At 44.0% G+C, this 26,623-nt stretch overlaps 1 protein-coding gene across 1 annotated transcript in view; it reads left to right on the top strand.

Moving 5' to 3' along the window:
• FCHO2 (FCH and mu domain containing endocytic adaptor 2) overlaps positions 1 to 26,623 on the top strand; it is a 138,727-nt gene that overhangs the window by 64,175 nt on the left and 47,929 nt on the right. Inside the window, exons 7-8 of the mRNA XM_077287864.1 lie at positions 11,466 to 11,564; positions 17,548 to 17,644. Coding sequence (XP_077143979.1) covers positions 11,466 to 11,564; positions 17,548 to 17,644 — 196 coding nt within the window. The remainder of the gene's footprint in view (positions 1 to 11,465; positions 11,565 to 17,547; positions 17,645 to 26,623) is intronic.

Raw genomic sequence — 26,623 nt, 5'->3', positions numbered from 1 at the left:
ACCCGACAGCTTCATATGCAGGAACCCATGGTCAGACCCGAATACACAGACATCTCATGTCTGCCTTCAGAGGAAAGCAATCTGAAGTTGTTCTTTGATTTTCTCATGCATATTCCCACAGTCCTTATGTTACATTTTCTGTTCATTATTATTTAGGAACTGCAGGAAGGACGGCTACTCATTATGTGAGGACCGCGCTGACCCGTGATCTATATTCTAGATAGCAGGGTAGTTATCTTGTTATACTCCATTATTATTAAGCTTCCAAAGTTAATCAGTCTGTCTTCTGTGTACCGGACAGTCTAGTTTTCATTTTTATCATTTATTACTTTAACCCCTGATGACTCTAGGGTTGTCTGCAGTTGGCAGTCTGATGAAGAGTGCCAAATAATCCAGTGAATAATCCATCTAAACCAGACCCTCACTGTGCCCTGTATTCACTTTTTTGATCCGACTGGTCATAAATAAGGGGATATTTTTCTTTTCTAAGATAAAAAGTTAGTATTTTTATATGCAAATTGCCTCTTCAGAGAAAAAGAGGACTTAAACTCTATAGCGCCACCTGTTGGAAGTAGCGATCCTACAAGTCACAATCAACTCTTTAACGAGTCGTGCAATATGACTTAGGATAAAAGCCAAATCAGTATCTCAATCCGCAGACACGGTGTTTCGGGCTGTTGGCCCTCGTCAGTACGAAGCATGAGAACTGATTTGGCTAGGTGAGAGGCTCTAGGGTTCATTAGAGTATTTTTATAAACACTTTGGCCACGATTCATTGGTGATGGTCTTGTTGAAGACGAGTGCTGGATTCATAAGCCTCTTAACCCGTTCCAAACATACGACGTACATTTATGTCATATGCCGGCTCCCTGATTTTAATAATACAGGGTCCCACACCGAGCCCACATCTTTCCTGGCAGATGATGACTGCTTTTTTCAGCCATCATCTGCCTCTTAACAGCCACTCCTGGAGCAGTGATCCACATGCAGCTGTTAACCTGTTAAATACTGCTGTCAATCTCTGACAGTGGCATTTAATGTGCGTCGGCAGGATGGTGCATCATACCATGAGGCCATCGGTGTGTCCATGATGCAATCATGATGGGTTTCTATGACCACAGGTGGTCTGCTCAAGACCCCCATGCCTGTCATGAGAGTGCTCCTGTGAAAACCACCCTGTAGCTGGCGTTCATAGGAGACTGTGATTTTCACTGTACATAGCACTGCTATGGCTTGCTGTATATAGTACAAGCGATGGGGTGATCGCAGATTTGCGTCTCATAAGGGGACTAATATACAGTAGAAATTAAAAAGTTTTTAATACGAACAAAAAAAAAAAGTTCCAATCACCCACTTTTCCCCCCATTGAAAAGAAATTTAAAAAATACACAGTTGGTATCGGCGCATTCATAAAAGTCCGAGCTATGAAAGTATAAAATAAATTAACCCGATCGGTAAACTGTGTAATTAGAAAAGGATAAAAAAAACACAATTGCATTTTTTCAGCCGCCACAATGCTGCAATAAAATGCAATCAGAGGCAATTAAAACATCCTATCTACCCCCAAAATGGTATCAATAAAAACATCAGCTCAGGCTGCAAAAAATATGTCCTCACTCAGCCCCATCGACCAAAAGTGATAATGTAGCGCTTCACTTTAGCCTGTTGTGGTACTGCAGTAGAATCGTACACTTGCCAATAAGTGGTTTCCACCATCCGGCTATTGTGGATCTACAGTTCCCAACAAGACACGCCAAGTGTTTAGTGTTTTTTCTATGTACAGTGGCCACTGGCGTAGATCGTGAAGGGTAATCTCCCGATTCAGATGCAACTGCAGGATTCTGTGTGTGAAGTGAGGGGCTGCGCCAGATTATCCGATAGACCAGTGCAGCCGTGACGTGAGCAGCTTGTTATGGGTAACCGGAGCCTGGCACTCGTTCAGTCGCGCCATCAGGATTAATGCAGAACGCCACACCCCGGTGGACTCCTAATATTCCGGAAGAGGTCAACGTGTTCTACCACAGGCTGCTCCAGCACTGGAAATACTTGTGAGAGCAGCAGAAAGATGAAGCATTCCAGATTTGTGTCCATAACCAGTGCCGCGCCACAGTATGAGAATGAATGGTGCCAAACTAAAGCGTTTTTCTAATGCTGGAGAGAAAAGCTCATCAGTGCGGTTTTCAGCCCCCAGACAGGTTGTGTATTCTGCAGCGCTTCCACTATCTCTGCGGGACGACGTGCTGCAGACGATTTCATTTTTTAGGCCATACGAGGGATGAGATCGACTGACACACGAAAATGTAGCTCGTTCTTCAGCTGATCTTGGGTAATGAATGGAAATAATTAACGACCTTCTGATGGCTCTAATCGTCATCCTACACTTGATTGCTACAGCTCAAAGCACAAGTTAGCACGCCATGACAGTCAGCAGAACCGGCCCAGTTTGAGCCCGTGACATTGTGATGGTACGTTGCACTAGATGGTGTCTATAATATATCGGCATGTAGCGCAGTGTTTAGAGTGGGATGTTGGCTACAGGACTGTTCCGTCTCGTGTGCAGGGATCATTGGGAGCTGCAGTGGATTTCCTCATAACAAGGGCGATCCCAAACATGAAGCTGCAGGATGCTCCTTTTGCACTTGCTGATGTCGGCATAGTTGCTGTCTCACCCATCACATGTTTCCTGCAGGCTTCTTCCTGTTTGCGTGGCTTGCATATACTATATACATTTTTTTTTCTTTATAGAAGTTTGCAGCAATGGTAAATGCATCAGGTTGTCTATGAAGCCGGGCTGTTTCCCATATGAAGTGCATCACTGAGTTCATACTATTGTGACTGATTTTTTTTTTTTTTTTTTTTTAAACTTCACTTTTGTTTTGTTTTTTCTCTTTTTTCATTCATTGCCATTTTTTGTGCCAAATTCTTCAAAACAGTCCAAACTGTTCATGGATTTTGCATAAAGTCAATTATGGTCTTTTACCGCTCACATTTTTTGTGTCTTTTCTCAAAATAGCGTAAAATGTTTTTGCTAAAGTTTGTGGTATACATAATCACTCCAGGGGGTAACTTCAGCACATTTGCAACCAATTTTGTAACTTTTGAAAAAGTTGCAATTGAAGAATCCGGTAAACACATGAAATAGACAAAAAACCACAAATGGAAAGATGAGTATGGCGCAAACAATAATAAATAAGGCGAAAAACACCGGTGCAAATGCAACAAAGAATCGGACCCTAAATGTGCAAAAGTATTAGAACCTCTATCATATTGAAATGAGGCTTTTTATTCAGTCCCCTTACCGCAGGTGTATAACATCCAGCCCCTCGCATTGCTGTCTGCCTTTACTTTATGCTGCAGATAGAATGACTTGTCTATGGTGCTCACTGATACCAGTGCAGTCCTGTAATAGGAGCAACCGGTGTAGTAAGTCAGTTCTTGGAATTTCTTCCCTACAAAATATTCCCACGATGGACTGTGAATGGTATTACTGGAAAGTGGAAGAGTTTAGGAACCACAGCAACTCAGCCACCAAGTGGCACTCCACAGCAACTCGTCTACCAAGTGGCACACCACCTCAACTCAGCTACCAAGGTGCACACCGCAGCAACTCAGCCACCAAGTGGCTCACTACAGCAACTCAGCCACCAAGTGGCTCACTACAGCAACTCAGCCACCAAGTGGCTCACTACAGCAACTCGGCCACCAAGTGGCTCACTACAGCAACTCAGCCACCGAGTGGCTCACTACAGCAACTCAGCCACTGAGTGGCTCACTACAGCAACTCAGCCACCGAGTGGCACACCACAGCAACCCAGCCACCGAGTGGCACACCACAGCAACTCAGCCACCGAGTGGCACACCACAGCAACTCACCCACTAAGTGGCACACCACAGTAACTCGGCTACCAAGTGGCACACCACCTCAACTCAGCTACCAAGTGGCACACCACAGCAACTCAGCCGCCAAGGGGCACAATACAGCAACTCTGCTACCAAGTGGCACACCACCTCAACTCAGCTACCAAGTGGCACACCACCTCAACTCAGCTACCAAGTGACACACCACAGCAACTCAGCTACCAAGTGGCACACCACCTCAACTCAGCCACCAAGTGGCACACCACATAAAGTTAACTAGTCGGGTCACCGAGTGCTGAGGTGCATAGTGCCATCCCCCAATAAATTCAATAAGGGAAAACTCCAAATCTTCTCTGACATTAAAGGGGTATTTTCAAGTTTGAAAGTTGTAATCTATCAACTGGAGGTCAAACTGTTCTTGGATCCCTACTGATTCCGAGAACCAGAGCTCAGAGCCCTGTGTGAATGGAGCTGAGGTTGATCTTGCACACGCCACTCCAGTCATTCTTAGTAGGACCACCTGTGATAGCCAAGCACACCTCTCTGTTGATCTTCGGCACTCCCATATGAATGATGGAAGAGGCAGTGAGCGCTCCATTCACACAGGGTTCTTCAGGATACTCTGGATCGGTGAAGCTCTCAGAACTGTTGGACCCTCAGTGACTGAGAAGATATCCCTTAAGCCATTGATACCGGATACCTTTCAAGTATGAAAATACCTTTTTATCATCTGCACAAAAACTGTGCCAGGAGCTTCCCGACGTAATTTCCATGGCCGAGCAGCTGCATACAAACCGTACATCGCCCAGCACGATGCCAAGCATCAGATGACGTGATATGAAGACCCCACCACTGGTCTCTGGAGCAGTGGATACAGGTTTTGTGCAGTGACGGGTCATGACTCTCTGTATCTGGAATCTCATGGACCAGTCTGGGTTTCCGTGTTGCCTGCCTGACTGCGTTGTGTCAGGAGGAGAAATTATTAAATTGTAGGCGTTTTACAGGGGTCTTCCTTTACTCTTAAGTTACAGAGAAGGGAAATTTACAGCTTGAACATTCAAGACATTTTAGACACTTGTAACTTCCAGCTTTGTGGGAACAATTTGGAGACTGCCCTATTCTGAGCCCCATGACTGTGTCCCAGTGCAGAAAGGAAGGTCCATAAAGACATGGTTGTGGAGTATGAAGGGGAAGAACTTGTCCGGTCCCCCTCAGACCTCTAACCTCAACCCCACTGAAAAGTTTTGGGATTAGCTAGAAAATAGATTTTGGGCGAGGCCCTCTCATGCATCAATGTCTGATCCCACAAATGCTCTTCTGGATGAAGGACAAAAATTTCCTCAAATACTCTCCAAAATCTGTCAGAAGAGCGGAAGCTGGTGTAGCTGTGAAGGGAACTGCCATGACCGCTCTTGTAGGTGTAATGTGGCTTTCTCAGGACCTTTGTCCATATAGTGTATCTTCTTAGGGAGAAATTATTCATCTATATCAGCTTCTCAGACACAGGATGATGTAGTGAAGATACCACACTTTCAGATATCCCATTTACTTTTGTAATGAGCGTACTGTTCCTTGAGTGCATTAATACGAGATGTTGTACATTAGAGTTCTTAATGGAGGAGAGCATTAGGAAATGCTAATGTGCCGGCCGGTCACGTGGATTATATGCACTGAGTCTTAGATGTTCATAAAACCCAATTCATTCTATTTGCCTTTATGGGATGCTCATTTATATACGTTGTTGCCTCGCATCCAGTTTATGATTTACGGAATGGGTGCAGATGCATCCGCTCATGTAACGTTTAGGGCTTGTACACACGTTGCAGATTTGGTGCGCTTTTGCCATGCAGACTCAACGTGTGCATGACACATCAGGTTTCTCCTTCGCTGATGCAATCCTGATGCCAGCAAAGTGAAGGAGAAACCTGATGTGTCATGCACACGTTGAGTATTGTATACTTGCAGATTTTGTGTAGAAAATAATCTGCAGCATGTCAATTCTCTGTGCGGTTTTGGCGGTGTTTTTCACCATTGACCTCACTGAAATCCGTAAGAAAGCATCAAAAATGCACCAGAAGCGTGGGTTTTTGCAGCTGCGTTTTTCCTCCCAAGAGATGCAGAAATGGTGCAAAAATTTCTCAATGTCTTCACATAGTCTTAAGCTCCTGGGAATATTGTTTCTATATATTGCTTGACTCTGTCTTGGGTTTTATCTATAAGGGCATGTTTCCACGGTCAGTAAACGCTGCGGGTTGGATGCTGCGTACAGCCGCAGCGTCCAGATGTTACAGCATAGTGGAGGGGATTTCATGAAATCTCGTCCACTATGCGTGCATGGATGACTCCGGCTTCCCTGCGGAGATGGACATGCGGCGCGTCTTTCCAGGCTGCAGTATGTCTATTTATCTTGCGCAGATGCTCAGTCTCCGCAAGATAAGTATCACCGTCCAATCTATAGGATGCGGTTCAGTGAACACATGTGGAATCACCTGCGTACAAAAGCCGGCAGCGCTTAGGATGGAGCGGACATGTGCTGTGTCCAAAGCCAATACTGACTGTGGAAGCATACCCTTACAGATTCCTCTATGTATATAAAAACGAGCAAATTAGTTGCCCTAATACAGCTGATTATTTCCTGATCTGTGTCAGACACTTAATTTTGTGTTGTGCAACTTTAGCCCTGAATATAAGGGCATGTTCACATGAGTCAGATTTTCCCGAGAGGATACTTCCCAGCAGATCTCATCCACATGCTGCATAGACTGAATATTTTGCACGCTTCTTGTCTGCAGATTTCCACTGCAGATTTCCCCCGTCAGTGCAATAGATGACACCTGCCGCAGCTCTGCAACGCCACAGTCTAGGGTGAAATCCACGTGATCTGTGGACTTGTCCTGCCTTCAGCCGTTGTTCTTCAATGGTTAATATCTAGCTCAGGTTGACTCATGTCTGCCAATATAGAGCAGAATCTTCATCATGTCCTAAAAGCTGTCCCTTGTGATGTTCATTCACTGTGGCTTTTTGGGGGGCAGAATATCCATTCAGGAGTTAGATTATATTGTGGGGACAGGAGATATGTGAGTACAGGAGTATGGGGGGCTGAGACTACCAGTCGCTGATACGGATCGTTCTTCTGTATTTCCCTTTATATCGATTGATACTTGGTAGGAAGGTGACCTATCACGTGTGTATCCTGTGCGCCCTCTAGTGTCTGCAGCTCATAATGCAGCTGTTGTCATTTGTTTTGGGTTTTTTTTCCAATGTTTCTTGTGCATTTTCCAAGCAGTCTAGTTTTTTCTTCCTTTTGATGACTGAGCTCTCTATTAACTCTCTCCGTTAACCCTATGAATTAGATACTTCTTTATACACTGTGTGCAGAATTATCAGGCCAGTTGTATTTTAGAGGATTATTTTTATTATCGATCAACAACTATGTTCTCAATCAACCCAAAAGACTCATAAATATCAAAGCTTAATATTTTTTGAAGTTGGAGTGGGTTTTTTTTTTTAGATTTGGCTATCTTAGGAGGATATCTGTTTGTGCAGGTAACTATTGCTGTGCAGAATTATTAGGCAACTTAATAAAAACCAAATATATTCCCATCTCACTTGTTTATTTTCACCAGGTAAACCAATATAACTGCACAAAATTTAGAAATAAACATTTCTGACATGCAAAAGCAAAACCCCCCAAAATTAGTGACCAATATAGCCACCTTTCTTTATGATGACACTCAGCAGCCTTCCATCCATAGATTCTGTCAGTTGCTTGATCTGTTACGATGAACATTGCATGCAGCAGCCTCCCAGACACTGTTCCTAGAGGTGGACTGTTTTCCCTCCCTGTAGATCTCACATTTTATGAGGGACCACAGGTTCTCTATGGGGTTCAGATCAGGTGAACAAGGGGGCCATGTCATTTTTTTTTTCTTCTTTGAGACCTTTACTGGCCAGCCACGCTGTGGAGGAGTTGGAGGCATGTGATGGAACATTGTCCAGCATGAAAATCATGTTTTTCTTGAACGATACCGACTTCTTCCTGTACCACTGCTTGAAGAAGTTGTCTTCCAGAAACTGGCAGTAGGTCTGGGAGTTGAGCTTCACTCCATCCTCAACCCGAAAAGGTCCCACAAGTTCATCTTTGATACCAGCCCATACCAGTACCCCACCTCCACCTTGCTGGTGCCTGAGTCGGAGTGGAGCTCTCTGCCCTTTACTGATCCAGCCTCTGGCCCATCAAGAGTCACTCTCATTTCATCAGTCCATAAACCTATGAAAAGTGAGTCTTAAGATATTTCGTGGCCCAGTCTTGACGTTTTATCTTATGTTTCTTGTTCAAAGGTGGTCGTTTTTCAGCCTTCCTTACCTTGGCCATGTACCTGAGTATCGCACACCTTGTGCTTTTTGTTAGTCCAGTAATGTTGCAGCTCTGAAATATGGCAAAACTGGTGGAAAATGGCAGCTTGATGCTTGATTTTCCTCAATTCATGGGCAGTTATTTTGCACCTTTTTTGCCCAACACTCTTGCGACCCTGCTGGCTATTTGCCATGAAACGCTTGATTGTTCGGTGATCACACTTCAAAAGTTTGGCAATTTTAAGACTGCTGCATCCCTCTGCAAGACATCTCACAATTGTGGACTTCTCAGACCCCGTCAAATCTCTCTTCTGACCCATTTTGCCAAAGGGAAAGGAAGTTGCCTAATAATTAAGCACACCTTATATAGGGTTTTGATGTCATTAGACAACACCCCTCCTCATTACAGAGATGCACATCACCTGATTTACTTAATTGGTAGTTGGCTCTCAAGCCTGAACAGCTTGGAGTAGGACAACATGTATAAAAAGTATCATGTGATCAAAATACAACTTGCCTAATAATTCTGCACACAGTGTATTCACTGGAAATGGGGGGAAGTTATGCTGATACTGTATTGGGAATTCAATAATTATCAGCAGATCCCTCTGGTTTTCCCCCATATCTGCCATCACCTCTGTGGCTTATGATATTTTTCAATTCTAGAAGTTTTATAGGAATTGGTAAAGCCTGGGATTGTGCGGGATGTGGCTGAATTTCAGGAACAAATGTGCTGTTTCTCCTGTAGGATGTGAACGTTGTGTTCTGTGGGAAGTGCTGCCACCTAGTGGATAACAGCCATATTTCTCATCAATTAAACTCGTTACTTTTTATTCATCCTAAAATACTCCATATGAGGCCTTGTTTTCTGACATTCTTTGGCGCTGTTTATGGAGACATACATAATTGTTCATGCTATATTCATGTTTCCTTTTTTTTTTTTTTTTTGAGAAAAAATTGTTAAAGAAAATGTTTTTCTTCCATCTTTTAAGCTTCTAGTGCAGAAACATGCTTCTATATGGTAATACATTATGGGTGTCTATGACACTGACTGATCAGGAACGCTAAGTCCAAGAACTGAGTGAACACCAGAAATCCTGATGACCCAGTCACAGGAGGGTCCCCTATATTAATGCCACTGTGCTCCTCACTATGGCAGTAAAAGGTTAAATAGCTGGGAACATGGGGTCCTCCAGTTCCAACCATTGGAACAGGAGCCGTCCCCCACTCTAGGGAAGGACGGGGCCCCATTATACAGGGCCTATTCTGCCACGCCATATAACCTGTGCAGAGCTTGTGGCGGGGCATTCAAAGGTTTAAAGGTTGTTTCTCATCCACATTTCTTTTTATTGAAGCATCGACTGATCATACCTGTCCCCTGCTATGGCTGCTTATAAATGACCATCCATCGTATTAACTTTCAGCCGAGACTCTTCATTTCCAGCAGTGCACGTATACAATATTCTCATCAAACCACCCCATAAAAGATAATTGTCAGTTATATACAGTGGGGAAAATCCATATTTGATTTTGTAAGTTCTCCCACCATAGAGTGGAGAGGTCTGTAATTTTTATCATAGGTGCACATCAATTCTGAGGGACAGAATCTAAAAATAAAAACCAGAAAATCACATTGTATGATTTTTAGATAATTAAATAGCATTTTATTGCCTGAAATAAGTATTTGATCACCTAACAACCAGCAGGAATTCTGGCTCTCACAGACCTGTTAGTTTTTGATTAAGGAGCCCTCCTACTCTGCACTCATTACCTGTATTAATTGCAAATTTTTGAACTCATTACCTGAATAAAAGACCCCTGTCCACACACTCAATCACACTCCAACTTCTCCACCATGGCCAAGACCAAAGAGCTGTATAGGGACACCAGGGACAAGATTGTAGACCTGCACAAGGCTGGGATGGGCTACAGGACAATAGGCAAGAAGCCTGGTGAGAAGACAACAACTGTTGGCTCAATTATTATTATATGGAAGATACACAAGATGACTGACAATCTTCCTCGGTCTGGGGCTCCATGCAGGATCTCGCCTCATGGGGTAAGGGTGATTGTGAGAAAGGTCTGGAATCAGCCCAGAACTGGACGGAAGGACCTGGTCAACCTGAAGAGAGCTGGGACCACAGTCTCAACCATTATCATTACTAACACACTACGCCATCATGGATTAAAATCCCTCAGGTCACCCAAGGTTCCTCTGCTCTGGCCTGAACGTGTCCAGGCCCGTTTGAAGTTTGCCAATGACCATCTGGATGATCCAGTGGAGGCATGGGAGAAAGTCATGTGGTCACTTGAGAATAAAATATAACTTTTTTGTATCAACTCCACTCGTCCTGTTTGGGAGGAAGAAGGATGAGTACAACCCCAAGAACACCATCCCAACTGTGAAGCTTGATGGGGGAAACATACTTTTGGGTGCTTTTCTGCAAAAGGGACAGGACGACTGCACGATATTGAATGGAGAATGGATGGGGTCATGTATCGTGAGATTTTGGCCAACAACCTCCTTCCCTCACTAAGAGCATTGAAGATGGGCCGTGGCTGGTCTTCCAGCATGACAATGACCTGAAACACACAGCCAGGGCAACTAAGTAGTGGCTCCCTAAGAAGCATTTCAAGGCTCTGGAGTGGCCTAGCCAGTGTCCAGACCTGAACCCAATAGAAAATCTTTGAAAGGAGCTGAAACTCAATATTGTCCAGTGACAGCCCCGAAATTTGAAAGATCTGGAGAAGATCTGTATTGAGGAGTGGGCCAAAATCCCTGCTGCAGTGTGCGCAAACTGGGTCAAGAACTACAGGAAACGTCCGACCTCTGTAATTGCAAGTAAAGGTTTCTGTACCAAATATAAAGTTCTGTTTTTCTATTGTATCAAATACTTATTTCATGCAATAAAATGCAAATTAATTATTTAAAAATCATACAATGTGATTTTCTGGATTTTAATTTTAGATTCTGTCTCTCACAGGTAAAGAGTACCTACCATAAAAAATTACAGACCTCTCCATTCTTTGTAGGTGGGAAAACGGTGCAAAATCTGCAGTGTATCAAATACTTATTATCCCCACTGTGTGTCCCTTTACTGACAGCCGTCCTGTCAGACTGGGGATGAAGCTTACCATTTATAGGGGGCAGCATGAATAAGATGGATGCGGTAGTGTGCAATCCTAGTAATTGTGTCCGGCGGCCTGGTGCTGGTCAGATTTACTTACTTTTGGTGATTTACATTCTGCAGAAATTCCAGGACATTGAGGAGGCGCACCTTGTCCGGGTGAAGGAGATCATTGGCTGCTTTTCCCATTCTGTTAGCGAAGTCCACATCCAGATAGGCCAGGTATGTTCAACTAGTGATATTTAATGGGTTTGTCCACTAGTGGACCATCCTTTATTAACCCCTTCATGACCTTGCCGTTTTTTGCAATTCTGACCAGTGTCCCTTTATGAGGTAATAACTCAGGAACGCTTCAACGGATCCTAGCGTTTCTGAGATTGTTTTTTCGTGACATATTGGGCTTCATGTTAGTGGTAAATTTAGGTCGATAATTTCTGAGTTTATTTGTGAAAAAAACGGAAATTTGGCAAAAATTTTGAAAATTTCGCAATTTTCACATTTTGAATTTTTATTCTGTTAAACCAGAGAGTTATGTGACACAAAGTAGTTAATAAATAACATTTCCCACATGTCTACTTTACACCAGCACAATTTTGGAAACAAATTTTTTTTTTGCTAGGAAGTTATAAGGGTTAAAATTTGACCAGTGATTTCTCATTTTTACAACAAAATTTACAAAACCATTTTTTTTAGGGACCACCTCACATTTGAAGTCAGTTTGAGGGTTCTATATGGCTGAAAATACCCAAAAGTGACACCATTCTAAAAACTGCACCCCTCAAGGTGCTCAAAACCACATTCAAGAAGTTTATTAACCCTTCAGGTGTTTCACAGCAGCAGAAGCAACATGGAAGTAAAAAATGAACATTTAACTTTTTAGTCACAAAAATGATCTTTTAGCAACAATTTTTTATTTTCCCAAGGGTAAAAGGAGAAACTGGACCACGGACGTTGTTGTCCAATTTGTCCTGAGTACGCTGATACCTCATATGTGAAGGTAAACCACTGTTTGGGCGCACGGCAGGGCTCGGAAGGGAAGGAGCGCCATTTGACTTTTTGAATGAAAAATTGGCTCCAATCTTTAGCGGACACCATGTCGCGTTTGGAGAGCCCCCGTGTGCCTAAACATTGGAGCTCCCCCACAAGTGACCACATTTTGGAAACTAGACCCCCCAAGGAACTTATCTAGAAGCATAGTGAGCACTTTAAACCCCCAGGTGCTTCACAAATTGATCCGTAAAAATGAAAAAGTACTTTTTTTTCACAAAAAAATTATTTTAGCCTCAATTTTTTCATTTTCACATGGGCAACAGGATAAAATGGATCCTAAATTTTGTTGGGCAATTTCGCCGGAGTACACCAATACCTCACATGTGGGGGTAAACCACTGTTTGGGCACATGGTAAGGCTCGGAAGGGAAGGAGCGCCATTTGACTTTTTGAATGAAAAATTATCTCCATTGTTAGCGGACACCATGTCGCGTTTGGAAAGCCCCTGTGTGCCTAAACATTGGAGCTCCTCCACAAGTGACCCCATTTTGGAAACTAGACCCCCCAAGGAACTCATCTAGAGGCATAGTGAGCACTTTAAACCCCCAGGTGCTTCACAAATTGATCCGCAAAAATGAAAAAGTACTTTTTTTTCACACAAAATTTCTTTTAGCCTCAATTCTTTCATTTTCACATGGGCAACAGGATAAAATGGATCCTAAAATTTGTTGGGCAATTTCTCCTGAGTATGCCGATTCCTCATATGTGGGGGTAAACCACTGTTTGGGTGCACGGCAAGGCTCGGAAGGGGAGGCGTGCCATTTGACTTTTTGAATGGAAAATTAGCTCTAATCGTTAGCGGACACCATGTCGCGTTTGGAGAGCCCCTGTGTGCCTAAACATTGGAGCTCCCCTACAAGTGACCCCATTTTGGAAACTAGACCCCCCAAGGAACTTATCTAGATGCATAGTGAGCACTTATAACCCCCAGGTGCTTCACAGAAGTTTATAACGCAGAGCCGTGAAAATAAAAAAATAATTTTTCTTTCCTCAAAAATGATTTTTAGCCCAGAATTTTTTATTTTCCCAAGGGTAATAGGAGAAATTGGACCCCAAATGTTGTTGTCCAGTTTCTCCTGAGTACGCTGATACCTCATATGTGGGGGTAAACCACTGTTTTGGCACACGTCGGGGTTCGGAAGGGAAGTAGTGACGTTTTGAAATGCAGACTTTGATGGAATGCTCTGCGGGCGTCAGGTTGCGTTTGCAGAGCCCCTGATGTGCCTAAACAGTAGGAACTCCCCACAATTGACTCCATTTTGGAAACTAGACCCCCAAGGGAACTTATCTAGATGTGTAGTGAGCACTTTGAACCCCCAAGTGCTTCACAGAAGTTTATAACGCAGAGCCGTGAAAATAAAAAATGTTTCCTTTCCTCAAAAATATTTTTTTAGCCCAGAATTTTTTTATTTTTGCAAGAGTAACAGGAGAAATTGGACCCCAAAAGTTGTTGTCCAGTTTCTCCTGAGTACGCTGATACCCCATATGTGGGGGTAAACCACTGTTTTGGCACACGTCGGGGTTCGGAAGGGAAGTAGTGACGTTTTGAAATGCAGACTTTGATGGAATGCTCTGCGGGCATCAGGTTGCGTTTGCAGAGTCCCTGATGTGCCTAAACAGTAGGAACTCCCCACAAGTGACTCCATTTTGGAAACTAGACCCCCAAGGGAACTTATCTAGATGTGTGGTGAGCACTTTGAACCCCCAAGTGCTTCACAGAAGTTTACAACGCAGAGCCGTGAAAATAAAAAATAATTTTTCTTTCCTCAAAAAAGATGTTTTAGCAAGCAATTTTTTATTTTCACAAGGGTAACAGGAGAATTTGGACCCCAATATTTGTTGCCCAGTTTGTTGTGAGTATGCTGATACCCCATATGTGGGGGTAAACCACTGTTTGGGCAAACGTCAGGGCTCGGAAGGGAAGTAGTGACATTTGAAATGCAGACTTTGATGGAATGGTCTGCGGGCGTCACATTGCATTTGCAGAGCCCCTGATGTGCCTAAACAGTAGAAACACCCCACAAGTGACCCCATTTTGGAAACTAGACCCCCGAAGGAACTTATCTAGATGTGTGGTGAGCACTTTCAACCCCCAAGTGCTTCACAGAAGTTTATAACGCAGAGCCGTGAAAATAAAAAATAATTGTTCTTTCCTCAAAAATTATGTTTTAGCAAGTAATTTTTTATTTTTGCAAGGGTAACAGGAGAAATTGGACCCCAACAGTTGTTGCCCAGTTTGTCCTGAGTACGCTGGTACCCCAAATGTGGGGGTAAACCACTGTTTGGGCGCACGTCGGGGCTTGGAAGGGCGGGAGCACCATTTGACTTTTTGAACGCAAGATTGGCTGGAATCAATGGTGGCGCCATGTTGCGTTTGGAGACCCCTGATGTGCCTAAACAGTGGAAACCCCTCAATTCTAACTTCAACACTAACCCCAACACACCTCTAATCCTAATCCCAACTGTAGCCATAACCCTAATCACAACCCTAACCCCAACACACCCCTAACCACAACCCTAACCGCAACACACCCGTAACCCTAATTCCAACCCTAATCCTAACCCTAATCCCAACCGTAACCCTAATCCCAACCCTAACCACAACTGTAACCCCAACACACCCCTAACCCTATCCGTAACCCTAACCACAAGCCTAATCTTAACCCTATTTCAAACCCTAGCCCTAATTCCAACCCTAACTCTAATTCCAACCCTAACCCTAAGGCTATGTGCCCACGTTGCGGATTCGTGTGAGATTTTTCCGCACAATTTTTGAAAAATCTGCAGGTAAAAGGCACTGCATTTTACCTGCGGATTTACAGCAGATTTCCAGTGTTTTTTTGTGCGGATTTCACCTGCGGATTCCTATTGAGGAACAGGTGTAAAACGCTGCGGAATCCGCACAAAGAATTGACATGCTGCGGAAAATACAATGCAGCGATTCTGCACGGAATTTTCTGCACCATGGGCACAGCGGATTTGGTTTTCCTTAGGTGTACATGGTACTGTAAACCTGATGGAAAACTGCTTCGAATTCGCAGCGGCCAATCCGCTGCGGATCCGCGGCCAATCCGCTGCGGATCCGCGGCCAATCCGCTGCGGATCCGCTGCCGACCCGCTGCGGATCCGCGGCCGATCCGCTGCGGATCCGCGGCCGATCCGCGGCCGATCCGCTGCGGATCCGCGGCCGATCCGCTGCCGATCCGCTGCGGATCCGCTGCCGATCCGCTGCGGATCCGCGGCCGATCCGCTGCCGATCCGCTGCCGATCCGCTACCGATCCGCTGCGGATCCGCTGCGGATCCGCTGCGGATCCGCGGCCGATCCGCTGCGGATCCACTGCGGATCCGCTGCGGATCCGCTGCCGATCCACTGCGGAACCGCGGCCGATCCGCTCTGTGTGCACATGCCATAACCCTACCCCTGACCCTAACCCTACCCGTAACCCTAACCCTACCCCTAACCCTACCCCTAGTTCTAACCCTAGTTCTAACCCTAACCCTAGTGGAAAAAGAAAAACAAATATTTTCTTTATTTTATTATTGTCCCTACCTATGGGGGTGATAAAGGGGGGGGTTTATTTATTATTTTTTTATTTTGATCGCTGTGATAGAACCTACCACAGCGATCAAAATGTACTTGTAATGAATCTGCCGGCCGGCAGATTCGGCGGGCGCACTGAGCATGCGCCCGCCATTTTGGAAGATGGCGGCGCCCAGCGAGGAGACGGACCGACACCGGGAGCCTCGGTAAGTATAAGGGGGGGGAGATCGGGGCACGGGGGGGGCGTCGGAGCACCGGTGGGTGACATAGGAGCAGGGGGGGAGCGGGCAGGAGGACGGGGGAGCGGAGCACAGGACGGAGGGGACCGGACCCCATAACGGAGCACTGGGGGGGCGATCGGTGGGGTGGGGGGGGGGTCACTTCAGGTTTTCCAGCCATGGCCGATGGTATTGCAGCATCGGCCATGGCTGGATTGTAATATTTCACCAGTTTTTTAGGTGAAATATTACAAATCGCTCTGATTGGCAGTTTCACTTTCAACAGCCAATCAGAGCGATCGTAGCCACGGGGGGGTGAAGCCACCCCCCCTGGGCTGAAGTACCACTTCCCCTCTCCCTGCAGATCGGGTAAAATAGGAGTTAACCCCTTCACCCGATCTGCAGGGACGCGATCATTCCATGACGCCACATAGGCGTCATGGGTCGGGAAGGGGTTAATAGCCCCAGGGTGCAGCATAAAATAGTAAAAATGTACCAATACTGTGTAATTCTCAGATGGTCAAACTCGGACTGGACGATCTTGGAATGTGCCAAATTTATCATAGTGGTTCACGCTGTTTGATTAATGAGCAATATTTTTAGACTGTTGACTCTTAGGTTATGTGCACACGTTCAGGATTTCTTGCAGAAAATTCCTCAGAAAAGCCTGAAATTTTCTGCAAGAAATCTGCATGCGTTTTTGCCACGTTTTTGGTGCGTTTTTTTCCGGACATTTCCCAATGCATTTTATAGTGGGAAATCCACAAAAAAACCCGCAAAATTAATGAACATGCTGCGTTTTTTACCGCGATGCGTTTTTTTCGCGGAAAAAAATGCATCATGTGCACAAAAAATTGCGGAATTCATTCTAAATGATGGGATGCATATTGTATGCTGTTTTTTTGCGGTTTTATAGCGTTTTTATCACGAAAAAACGCAAAAAATCAGCAATGTGTGCACACAGCCTAACTCTCCGGTTGATCAAGGCTGTGAAAGTTCCCATAATTTTGACATAACGGGAGGTTGCCCTAGCATTTTTTGACTTTTGCGGGTCTAATGCCAATTTTCCCCTGCTCCTAGTAAGTGCACGGAGTTTTTGGCTCACTGAGTCACATATAATATCACCTGTCAGCACCTCACGGCCCATGTCATCAGTGTGGAGAACCTGCCTAAAACACAGAATATATAGAGCACATGTAGTCAATGTCCGTTTTTGTTTGTTACGCAAATTACTCCAGCTTTGTGGCGCTTTTAGCTTGGTATAACCCCACCACTGCATATTTTACATTTTCTCTAATAAATGATCTGCTTTTCCCTTATTGTGTTATTGATGACGCTCCCTGTCGGATTCCTCACTATTCTTACACTTCCAGCTCTTCACTTTCCTTATTTGCAGGTACATGAAGACTTTATAAATAACATGGAGAACATTACAATGGAAAGTTTATTGGAGAAGTTTGCAGAATCTAAAGGCACCGGGAAAGAACGACCTGGTGAGTGCGGCTGCCCGGCGGCACCGGGGTGTGTGTGTGTGGATGATTCATGCAGCCGTGTGACCGGTCATACTGAGCCGGGGAAATGCCGTGTGTCACTCCTGGTAATCCCCACGTGGTTCCCGGACTGCTGAGTGCCGTGCCTGATTGATTTGGGAACCGCATGTTCCAGCCCTCCCCTGGAGCATCAATGGTTAGCTGATGGGAGACTGTTCTGTCTGCCCAGTCAGGCTACTGCTATTAGGAGAGACACGCAAGTCCTCGGCAACTTTGTCTCCCACCATTTGCCCTCATCTGCTTAGAACTTTTTCATGAGGAGCTTTCAAAAATGCTCTTACTTTTAACCAGTGGTGTACCTCGCATCCTGTCTGCGCCTCGCATCCTGTACATCAAGTCTAATTATGCCGGTTACTGATCCAAGTATATAATCTTATCGCCAAATCATTCTAAAATATTGACCTCATTGTCTTAGGAAGACATTAAAGGGAAATGACCTATGGTTTAATTCAGTTTTTTTATTTTAATGTAAATTTTTTACAACTTTTATGTTAACAATCAGAAATTTTGAAATATTCACATTGGCTACTAGACCTAAAATTCGACACATACTTTCTATTAGGAAAGCTTTTCAGCAATCTCGTTATCTTCACAGTCAGGATTACAATGACAGGTAACACCTCCATATACTGTAGAAAGCACAGGATCCACCATTCACAACAGGTGATGTCTCTGATGACCTCCTCCTCCTCTTTTCACAATGCTCTGTGCCCAGATTAGAGCATTCTCAGCTAACACTTCTATACAAACAGATAGGGTTTGGGTCAGTCTATTGCTGCTAATGTCCTTGTGAAGAAAAGGAAGTAGGAGTCTTATAAAAGACCCAATGGCCAATGTGAAAATGGCAAGATTTCTATTCATTCCTTTTTTTTTTTTTTTGCGATAGTAAAATGAAATATAAAAAAAGTATCAATTGAAAAAATATATTTAACAAGAAAACCTGATTTAACCCCTTCCCGACATGCCCTGTATATACACTGCACTGCGGGAGCTGCGTTTCCGCAAAGTATGTATACAGCGCCGTTATTTCTGGTCATCGGGCAGTGACCGAGCTAAGATGGCTGCTGTCGCTGACCCCAGGTCATCCCTGCACGTCACCCCGGGGGGCTGTACCTTCCCCCTCCCCTTTTGATCAGGCAATCACAACAATGTCATAATAAAGTTACAAAAATAAGAATTAGCACCAATCACAGCCGTCCTAATAGATGGGGTGATCACCACGTTACCTCGCCTTATTTGGTGCTGATTGGTCAGTAGCTATTGTTCATCCAATCAGCGCCAAAGGGGTTAAGCTTAAATCGCGATCACCACTCTGCATGCATGCCATCTTTACCTCAGAGTTGGCGTGCAGAGTGGTTGTATACCCCCGTGTTACCTGGGCGAGCGTGTAATCCTCCTGCCATCCGTCTCCTGCGCTGTGTGCTGGCTGCTGTGTGACCGATCTGTGAGCACAGCAGCATTTCCCCAATCCCTGTTCCCTATACACCCACAGATTTGGGGTCCACGAAGGGAAGGACACCTGTATTAACCCCCCCTGAATGCTCCCATCCTGGGGGTGAGTGGGATAATTGTGTAGGAATTGCTGCACCCACTGCTGGATAAGGGTTATCATCTCTACATTGATAACTTTTACACCAGCGTCCCACTTTTCCACCCCCTGTCTGTCAGAGGTACAGTTGCATGCAGCACCATGCAAAAAAAAATCAGAGAGGTCTCCCTAAGCCGCTACTTGGGCAACTGCTGAAAAAGGGCGACGGCAGAACCCAATGCAGCGACAACATGCTGGTGGTCTAGTATAAGGACAAAAGGGATGTCCTTATCTTGACCACCATACACCGTGACAACAGCTTCCATGTCACTGTCCGACGTACCACAAGACCCAAAGCCAGATTGTGTCTTGGCTTATAATAAGTACATGGGGGGTGTCGATCTCTCAAACCTTACCATGTGAAAAGCCAGAGTTTGGTACAAAAAAATTGGCCGTGCACTTTGTACAGATGGCACTGTACAATGCTCTTGTGCTGTTTCGATCTGCAGGCATTATGGGGAGTTTTTGCAGTGCATTTTCGCCTGTTACCCTTGTGAAAATTAAAAAAAAATTGCGACTAAAAAACATTTTTTGGGAAAAGATGCGATTTTTCTTTTTATTTTCATGCTAAACGTTATAAAGTTCTGTGAAGCACTTGGGGCTTCAAGGTGCTCACCAAACATCTAGATAAGCTCCTTGAAGGTTCTAGCTTCCAAAATGGTGTCATGTGTGTGGGGTTTTCCACAGTTTAGGCCCATCAGGGGCTCTCCAAACGCAGCATGGCGTCCACTCTCAATTCCAGTCAATTTTGCTCTAAAAAAAAAAAAAAAAAAAAAAATGAAACGGTGCTCTTTCCCTTCCAAGCCCTGCCGTGTGCCCAAACAGTGGTTTTCCCCCACATATGGGCTATCTTTGTACTCAGGAGAACTTGCACAATGGTTTTTGCGGTCCATTTTCTGATGTTACCCTTATGAAAATACAAAAATTGGGGTAAAAAGATAAGTTTTGTGAAAAAAAGTTAAAATGTTTATTTTTCCCTTCCACATTCCATTAATTAATGTGAAGCACCTGAAAGGTTAATAAACTTCTTGAATGTGGTTTTGAGCACCTTGAGGGGTGCAGTTTTTAGAATGGTGTCACTTTTGGATATTTTCTGTCATGTAGACCCTTCAAAGTAATTTCAAATGTGATGTGGTCCCTAAAAAAAAAAAAAAAAAAAATTGTAAATTTTGTTTGAAAAATCAGAAATTGTTCTGATATAAAGTAGACATGTGGCAAATGTTACTTATTAACTATTTTGAGTGGCATGATTCTCTAATTTAAAGGCATAAATATGAAAAGTTTTAAAATTTGAAAAATTATCATGAAATTTTTGATTTATTTTTTTTCACAAACGAAAGTCGTATCGGACAAATTTTAGCACTATCATGAAGTACAATGTGTCACGAAAAAACTTTCTCAGAATCAGTGGGGTCCGTTGAAGCGTTCCAGAGTTATTACCACATAAAGTGACACTGTTTTGAATTGAAAAAATTGGCCTGGTCATGAAGCTGAAAACAGGTTTCGAGGTTAAAGAATAGATCATTTGCTGATGACACATTCCTTTTTAAAGGGGTTTTCTGATTTATGCAAGTACGATGTATTCATTGCAATGAGTTGTTTTTCCTACTGTGTTTTTTTTTTTTTTTCTTCTTCATTCTAAGCAGTGTGAACTCCAAGCGAATACAGACTAATGGGGTAGTTTATAGATTCACCCCGCTGCCTATGCATTGAGCTCAGCTCCCCAAAGGTTGCAGTGCACAGTGTTATTCCATGTGCGCAATGTTTCCCTTCGCTGACCGCAAACAAGGATTCTAAAAAAAAAAGTGCGGAATTAAATTACATATTACACAGTTATAAAACATTTAATTGTGCAATAAGCTATATTTACACAGCACTCATTTAAAAAGGACCTTTCAGAATACAACTTTTCTTTTTCCCCATGATGGCATCACACAAGAGAGAGGATTCATCCATAAAAGACAGGAAACCTACTGAATAAAAGGGCGGAACCTCTCCCCCCTTCCCTCATCAGCTGGTTTCCTGTCCTTGAAGGGACCTGAAGCTGAAGACATCAGGCGTGAAAAAGGATTGGGAAAAGAACTTAAACAGGCCTGACTATCTAGAAGAACGGCTCCTTGCCTGTAGCGCCTGTGTCAGGTACTGGAGGTGGCACCATGGACGCGAGCTACAGAGACTTTTCAGATGTCTGCTGGCCGTAGTGTCTACACATGCACAGGTCGCACTGGGATTCTCGTGCCCTGATGACTAGCGTGCCATAGATTTCTGACCCGGAAGGTTTAACCTCACTTTCGGGGAGTCCGGAGGAGGCATGGGGCAGGAGTTGCGGTGGCTGGTCTCCCATTTAAAATGGGGGTCTAGCCGCCAAAAGTGCTGGTTTGCTTCAGCTCTCCTTCTCTTAGTGATTATAGGAATAGCAGCAGCAACAACGCCAGTGGGCGCAACATTGGCAGTCACACGAGTGGCACAAGCGACACTAAGGCCATCCAGAGAAGCAAAGTGGGTCGGGAATCCACCGCTACCAGGGCCGAAAAAATGTGTGATTTGAAACAGCCTCCGAATTTGATAACTCACCATCCAAATGTTTGGTAAGGGTATCTTTGTGTAAGTTCACATGTTAGTTAGGTTTTTTTTTTCTTGTCATTTAATTACTAGGAAAGGCCTACGAAATGTAGCGCAAAGCTTAAAAATGAGTATGCGCTTTGCAGGGATATGTTTCCTGACTCATGCCAGAACAGAATCTGCTCATTTATCCAAAGAACTATCTTTGAAGAATCACCCAATTTCACCATTGATATGAAATCTGTTATCAGGGCACAGGTAACTTTTAGTGATGAGCGAGTGTACTCATTGCTCGGGTGGTCTCCGAGTATTTGTTAGTGTTCGGATATTTAGTTTTCATCGCAGCAGCTGAATGATTTACAGCTACTATCCAGCTTGATTACATGTGGGGATTCCCTAGCAACCAGGCAACCCCCACATGTACTCAGCCTGGCTAGTAGCTGTAAATCATTCAGCTGAGGCGATGAAAACTAAATCTCCGAACACTAACAAATACTCGGCGGTCACCCGAGCGTGCTCGGGAAAACCCGAGCAACGAGTACACTCGCTCGTCACTAGTAACTTTCCCTTAAGGCACTTAGGGTGTGTGTCCACGGGGTATAATGGCTGCGCTTTGGTTTCAGCGGATACCCCGCTCCACCCAAAGCGATGCCCCCCTTTGTGCGCTCGGTGATTCCGCATGTGTTCATTGAATAAAATCCCCTCCACTATGCTGTAACATCTGGATGCTGCGGCTCTACACAGCGTCCAATCCGCAGAATATCCTGATGTAATACGCCCAGTGGAAATATACCAAAATTAGAAACCGGTCCAAAATAGTATCTACTGTTTCAGATGAATCTATGAAGTCAGAAGGTGAATGTGGATCTGATTCTTCTTCCTCTTTATCCTTTGAGGGCAGTGCAGGGGTCTGACATGCTTTCCCATAGAAGACACGGATAGATTGGTTAAAGCTGTGATGGCTACCATGGGCATTTCTGATGCTAAGACCCCCTCCATACAGGATATTATGTTTGGTGGATTGTAGCGAAAAAAGAGGCTCACATTCCCAATTAATGAAAAAATTCAAGGGTTCACTACCCTCCTCTTCTAAGAGAAGGTACCTCTTTGATGAGGAGGAAACAGCCCTATGGAATAATATCCCAAAAATAGATGTAGCAGTGGACAAATCGTCCAGAAAATCTACTTTGCCTTATGAAGAGATTGGTGTCCTGAAAGACCCTCTAGATGGAAGGGCTGGCTGTTACTTAAGACACACCTGGGAGTCCTCAGCAGGTGCCATGAATCCAGCTATCTCGGCAACCTGTACGGCCAGATTTTTAATGATTTGGTTGAAAAAACTGGAAGGTCAACTAAAGGATTATGTTCCAAGTGAAAATATCCTGGCCGATCTACCATTAATGCTGGGAGAAGCAGTCTTTCGGATGTCACAGCAGACTCGTTGAGGCTGGGGGCAAGGTCAGCGGGCCTCTCTAATGCCGCTCATAGGGGGCCATGGCTAAAATGCTGGCCAGGGATGTCCAGTCTAAGACCAAGCTATGTTTAATTCTGTGTGATGGGGAGTTTCTCTTTGGTCAAGTTCTGGATCTAGGGCAAATTTGTTGATTCCCCAGTTTGTCTATCCTGGAGTATAGGATGTCCTGTCAGAACAGAGGATACAGTAAAAGAAACCTCCTAGGGATCAAGAAAAATGAAATGACAAAAGAGCAAAAATTCGAGGTTTCATGTTTGTGGCTCCCTCCTCGGTGAAGGAAGCCGTACAATGGCTGGATTCTAGGGATAGAGGAAACAGGCCTGAGGTTGGAACTTCACACTGTCCCTCCTCGAAACTTCACATGAACATCTCTCTGGAAGTCTTGCAAGGAACAGTTAGCCTTGGAAGCAGGGGTTTTGAATTTAGTTAAGAAACAAGCCCTCACAACGATGGCGGTGGAAGGATCGGATTCTTTGCCCCCATTTTCTTGATAAAAAAGCCAAATGGCACCTTCAGATCCTTTGTCAGTTTGAGTGGTCTGAACAAATTACTGATATATCGACCCTTCAAGATGGAGTCTATAAAATCGGCTATAAAACTTCTGACTCCAGGTTACTACATTACTGTGTGGACGCATACTGAAAGACACATATTACCATTTTCCGATTTGTGCAGAAGATCAAAAATTCCTCACAGTGGCCCTAGCCATGAATAGAAGGATCAGACATTTTCAGTTCAGGGCTTTGCTCGTCCGTCTATCCATGGCTCCGAGAGTATTTGCAAAAGTCATAGTGGAAACAACAGCGCATCTTTAGAAACAGGATACAGTAATAATTCATACTTTTACTGATCTGCCTACCACCAGGAAATCATTTAAAACTGCAACTTTCAGCTTGCAAGGGTCAGAGCCAATTTAGAGGAATTAGGTTGGCTGCTGAACCTAAGGAAATCAAAGCTAATACCAGCGGGAGATATTGACAGGCGAGAAAAGGTTCAGAGTATGTTTGGAAGGACAGATAAGTAATTCTTCAGTAGGGGCCCCATTGGGAGTATCAGATCAATGATGTCATAACTACAGATGCAAGCACAAATAGATGGGGAGCGCATCTGAGAGACTCTGTAGTCCAGGGCATCTGGTCAGAATGCGAGAAAAGAAGTTTGTCAAACATGAAATAACTGCTGGCAGTAAAATATGCAATACAAAAATCTCTTGCATCTCTCCAAGGCAGTCATGTCCGTATCCTGTCAGACAATCGAACAACGGTAGCTTACATCAACCTTCAGAGGAGACAAAATCTCGCTCTTTGCTAGCAACGGAAGGAATTTTCCAAATAATGGAACAACATCTCTGGTCATTAACAGCATTGCACATAAAAGACTTCCTGAGTTGGAATCAACTGCGACAAGGAGAATGGGCCCTGAATCTCATAGTATTCCAGCAAACTGTAGACCTGTGGGGCCTTCCAAGTGCATAGACCAGTTCGCAAGCAGGCAGAACAGGAAGGTGAAAAAATTCTGCTTGCTAGATCCAAGGGAAAATTCTCATGTGGTAGATGCCTTCCAGATTCCATGGATCTTCGACCTACCCTATGCTTTTCATCCAGCAATGATGATTCCAGCAGTACTAAGGCCTCTTTCACACTTCCCGTCTTTTAGCTCCCGTTAAAATCCGTCGATTTTTGAAAAAACAGGATCCTGCAAATTTTTTGGCAGGATCCTGTTTTTTCCCATAGACTTGTATTAGCGATGGATTGTGACGATGGCCATCCGTTTAATCCGTCGTGCACTGGATCTGTCGGAAAATAGCTGTCCGTCGGGCGGAGAAAACGTTCAGAGTAACGTTTTTTCTGCACGTTGGAAAATCTCTCAGCGACTGGTCCTGCGCTGCCCGTCGTCCCCGTCGTGAAAGAAGCCTAACCGTCAGGGAGGACCAAGCAAGGATAATCCTGATCGTCCCATTCTGACCCAAAAGACTGCCGTTTTCAAGGATGAGGCTGATGTTCATTTCCATTCCATGGATCTTGCCAGAGATCCCCGATCTGCTCATCCAAGGTCTGGTTTGCCATCCGCAAATGACGCTACTTCATTTGACAGCCTGGAATTTGAAAGGTCACTATTGATCTAGAAAGGGTTTTCCCCAAGTTTAGTACCTACAGAAAACAGCAGAAAAGCAGCAGAAAACCAGTGATTATTTTAATACAATCGTCAGTAAATATATACACATATGGCGACTCGAAATCATATTATTATTACTTGGAGAACATAGAGTCAAAAATAGCCCAAAAAGAATAATATTATATCATATTTATTAGAAGTTCTATTTTGCATACAAACACATACATAATACATGTGGAAAAGCTTCATATAAAAAGCAACAATTGTGACTAAATCCTAAATGCAACCAGTACATCAGGTACACAGAACAGGGCGCAATGGTAATAATAATATAGTTTATATGTTGCAGCAAATAGTAGTAAACTCCATATAGGTACTAAGGTGCATGGCAATCAAACAAAGGTATTGGCATCTAACAATGATGTCCACAGCCAGACCATGCATGCATACATGCTTTGCAACATATAGGATGTAAAAAATAGAGATTAATTACCCATGAAAGTTCTGGTGAGCCCGTCTGGGTCCTGGATGTGTACCCCAACGCGCGTTTCGCGTATATGTATAACCGCTTCCTCAGGGGGCGTCAGTGATGACAGAAATATACAGTAGAGCTTGGAAAAAGTTCCTGACTGGTTGTCCAGAAAGTCTGGGTGAGGAAGTTCCAATTAAATCTATCTAAGAATTTCTCCAGGAGGGAGTAGAACACTCTGAACATGCAGGTTTGGGCCATAGGGGCAATGTATACATATAACTTGGGAGCGAAAAGATGGATAACTAGGTTTATTAAAGCTTGTGATGGGTCAAAACCAATCCCTAGTGAGCAGATTCCTCCCTGGGATTTGAACTTGGTATTGAAGGTGTTAACTAAACACCCTGTGAACCATTGGAGGGGTCATCCATTAAAAATCTCACCTTAAAGAATATAATTCTGGAAGCATTGACTTCAGTCCATAGAGTTAGTGATATACAGGCTTTGTTAATTAACCTCCCCATTTACACAGATTTTTTGAAGATGGCTAGGATCTGGCTTTAAAACAACCCTAACTTCCATAAGTAGACATGACATTTCATACGGTAGGTGTCAGGGGTTTATTTTTCCCTCTTTTTGTAATAATCCTAAGATCCCAAAGGAGTAGAAATTCCACACACTTTATTTTAGGAGGACTCTAAGTACATGTAATTT

Source organism: Ranitomeya variabilis, chromosome 1 (assembly GCF_051348905.1).
Source record: "Ranitomeya variabilis isolate aRanVar5 chromosome 1, aRanVar5.hap1, whole genome shotgun sequence".
In the NCBI taxonomy this organism is placed as follows: Eukaryota; Metazoa; Chordata; class Amphibia; order Anura; family Dendrobatidae; genus Ranitomeya; species Ranitomeya variabilis.
Note: the sequence above shows the minus strand (reverse complement) of the source record. Positions and strands in the feature narration are given on the sequence as shown.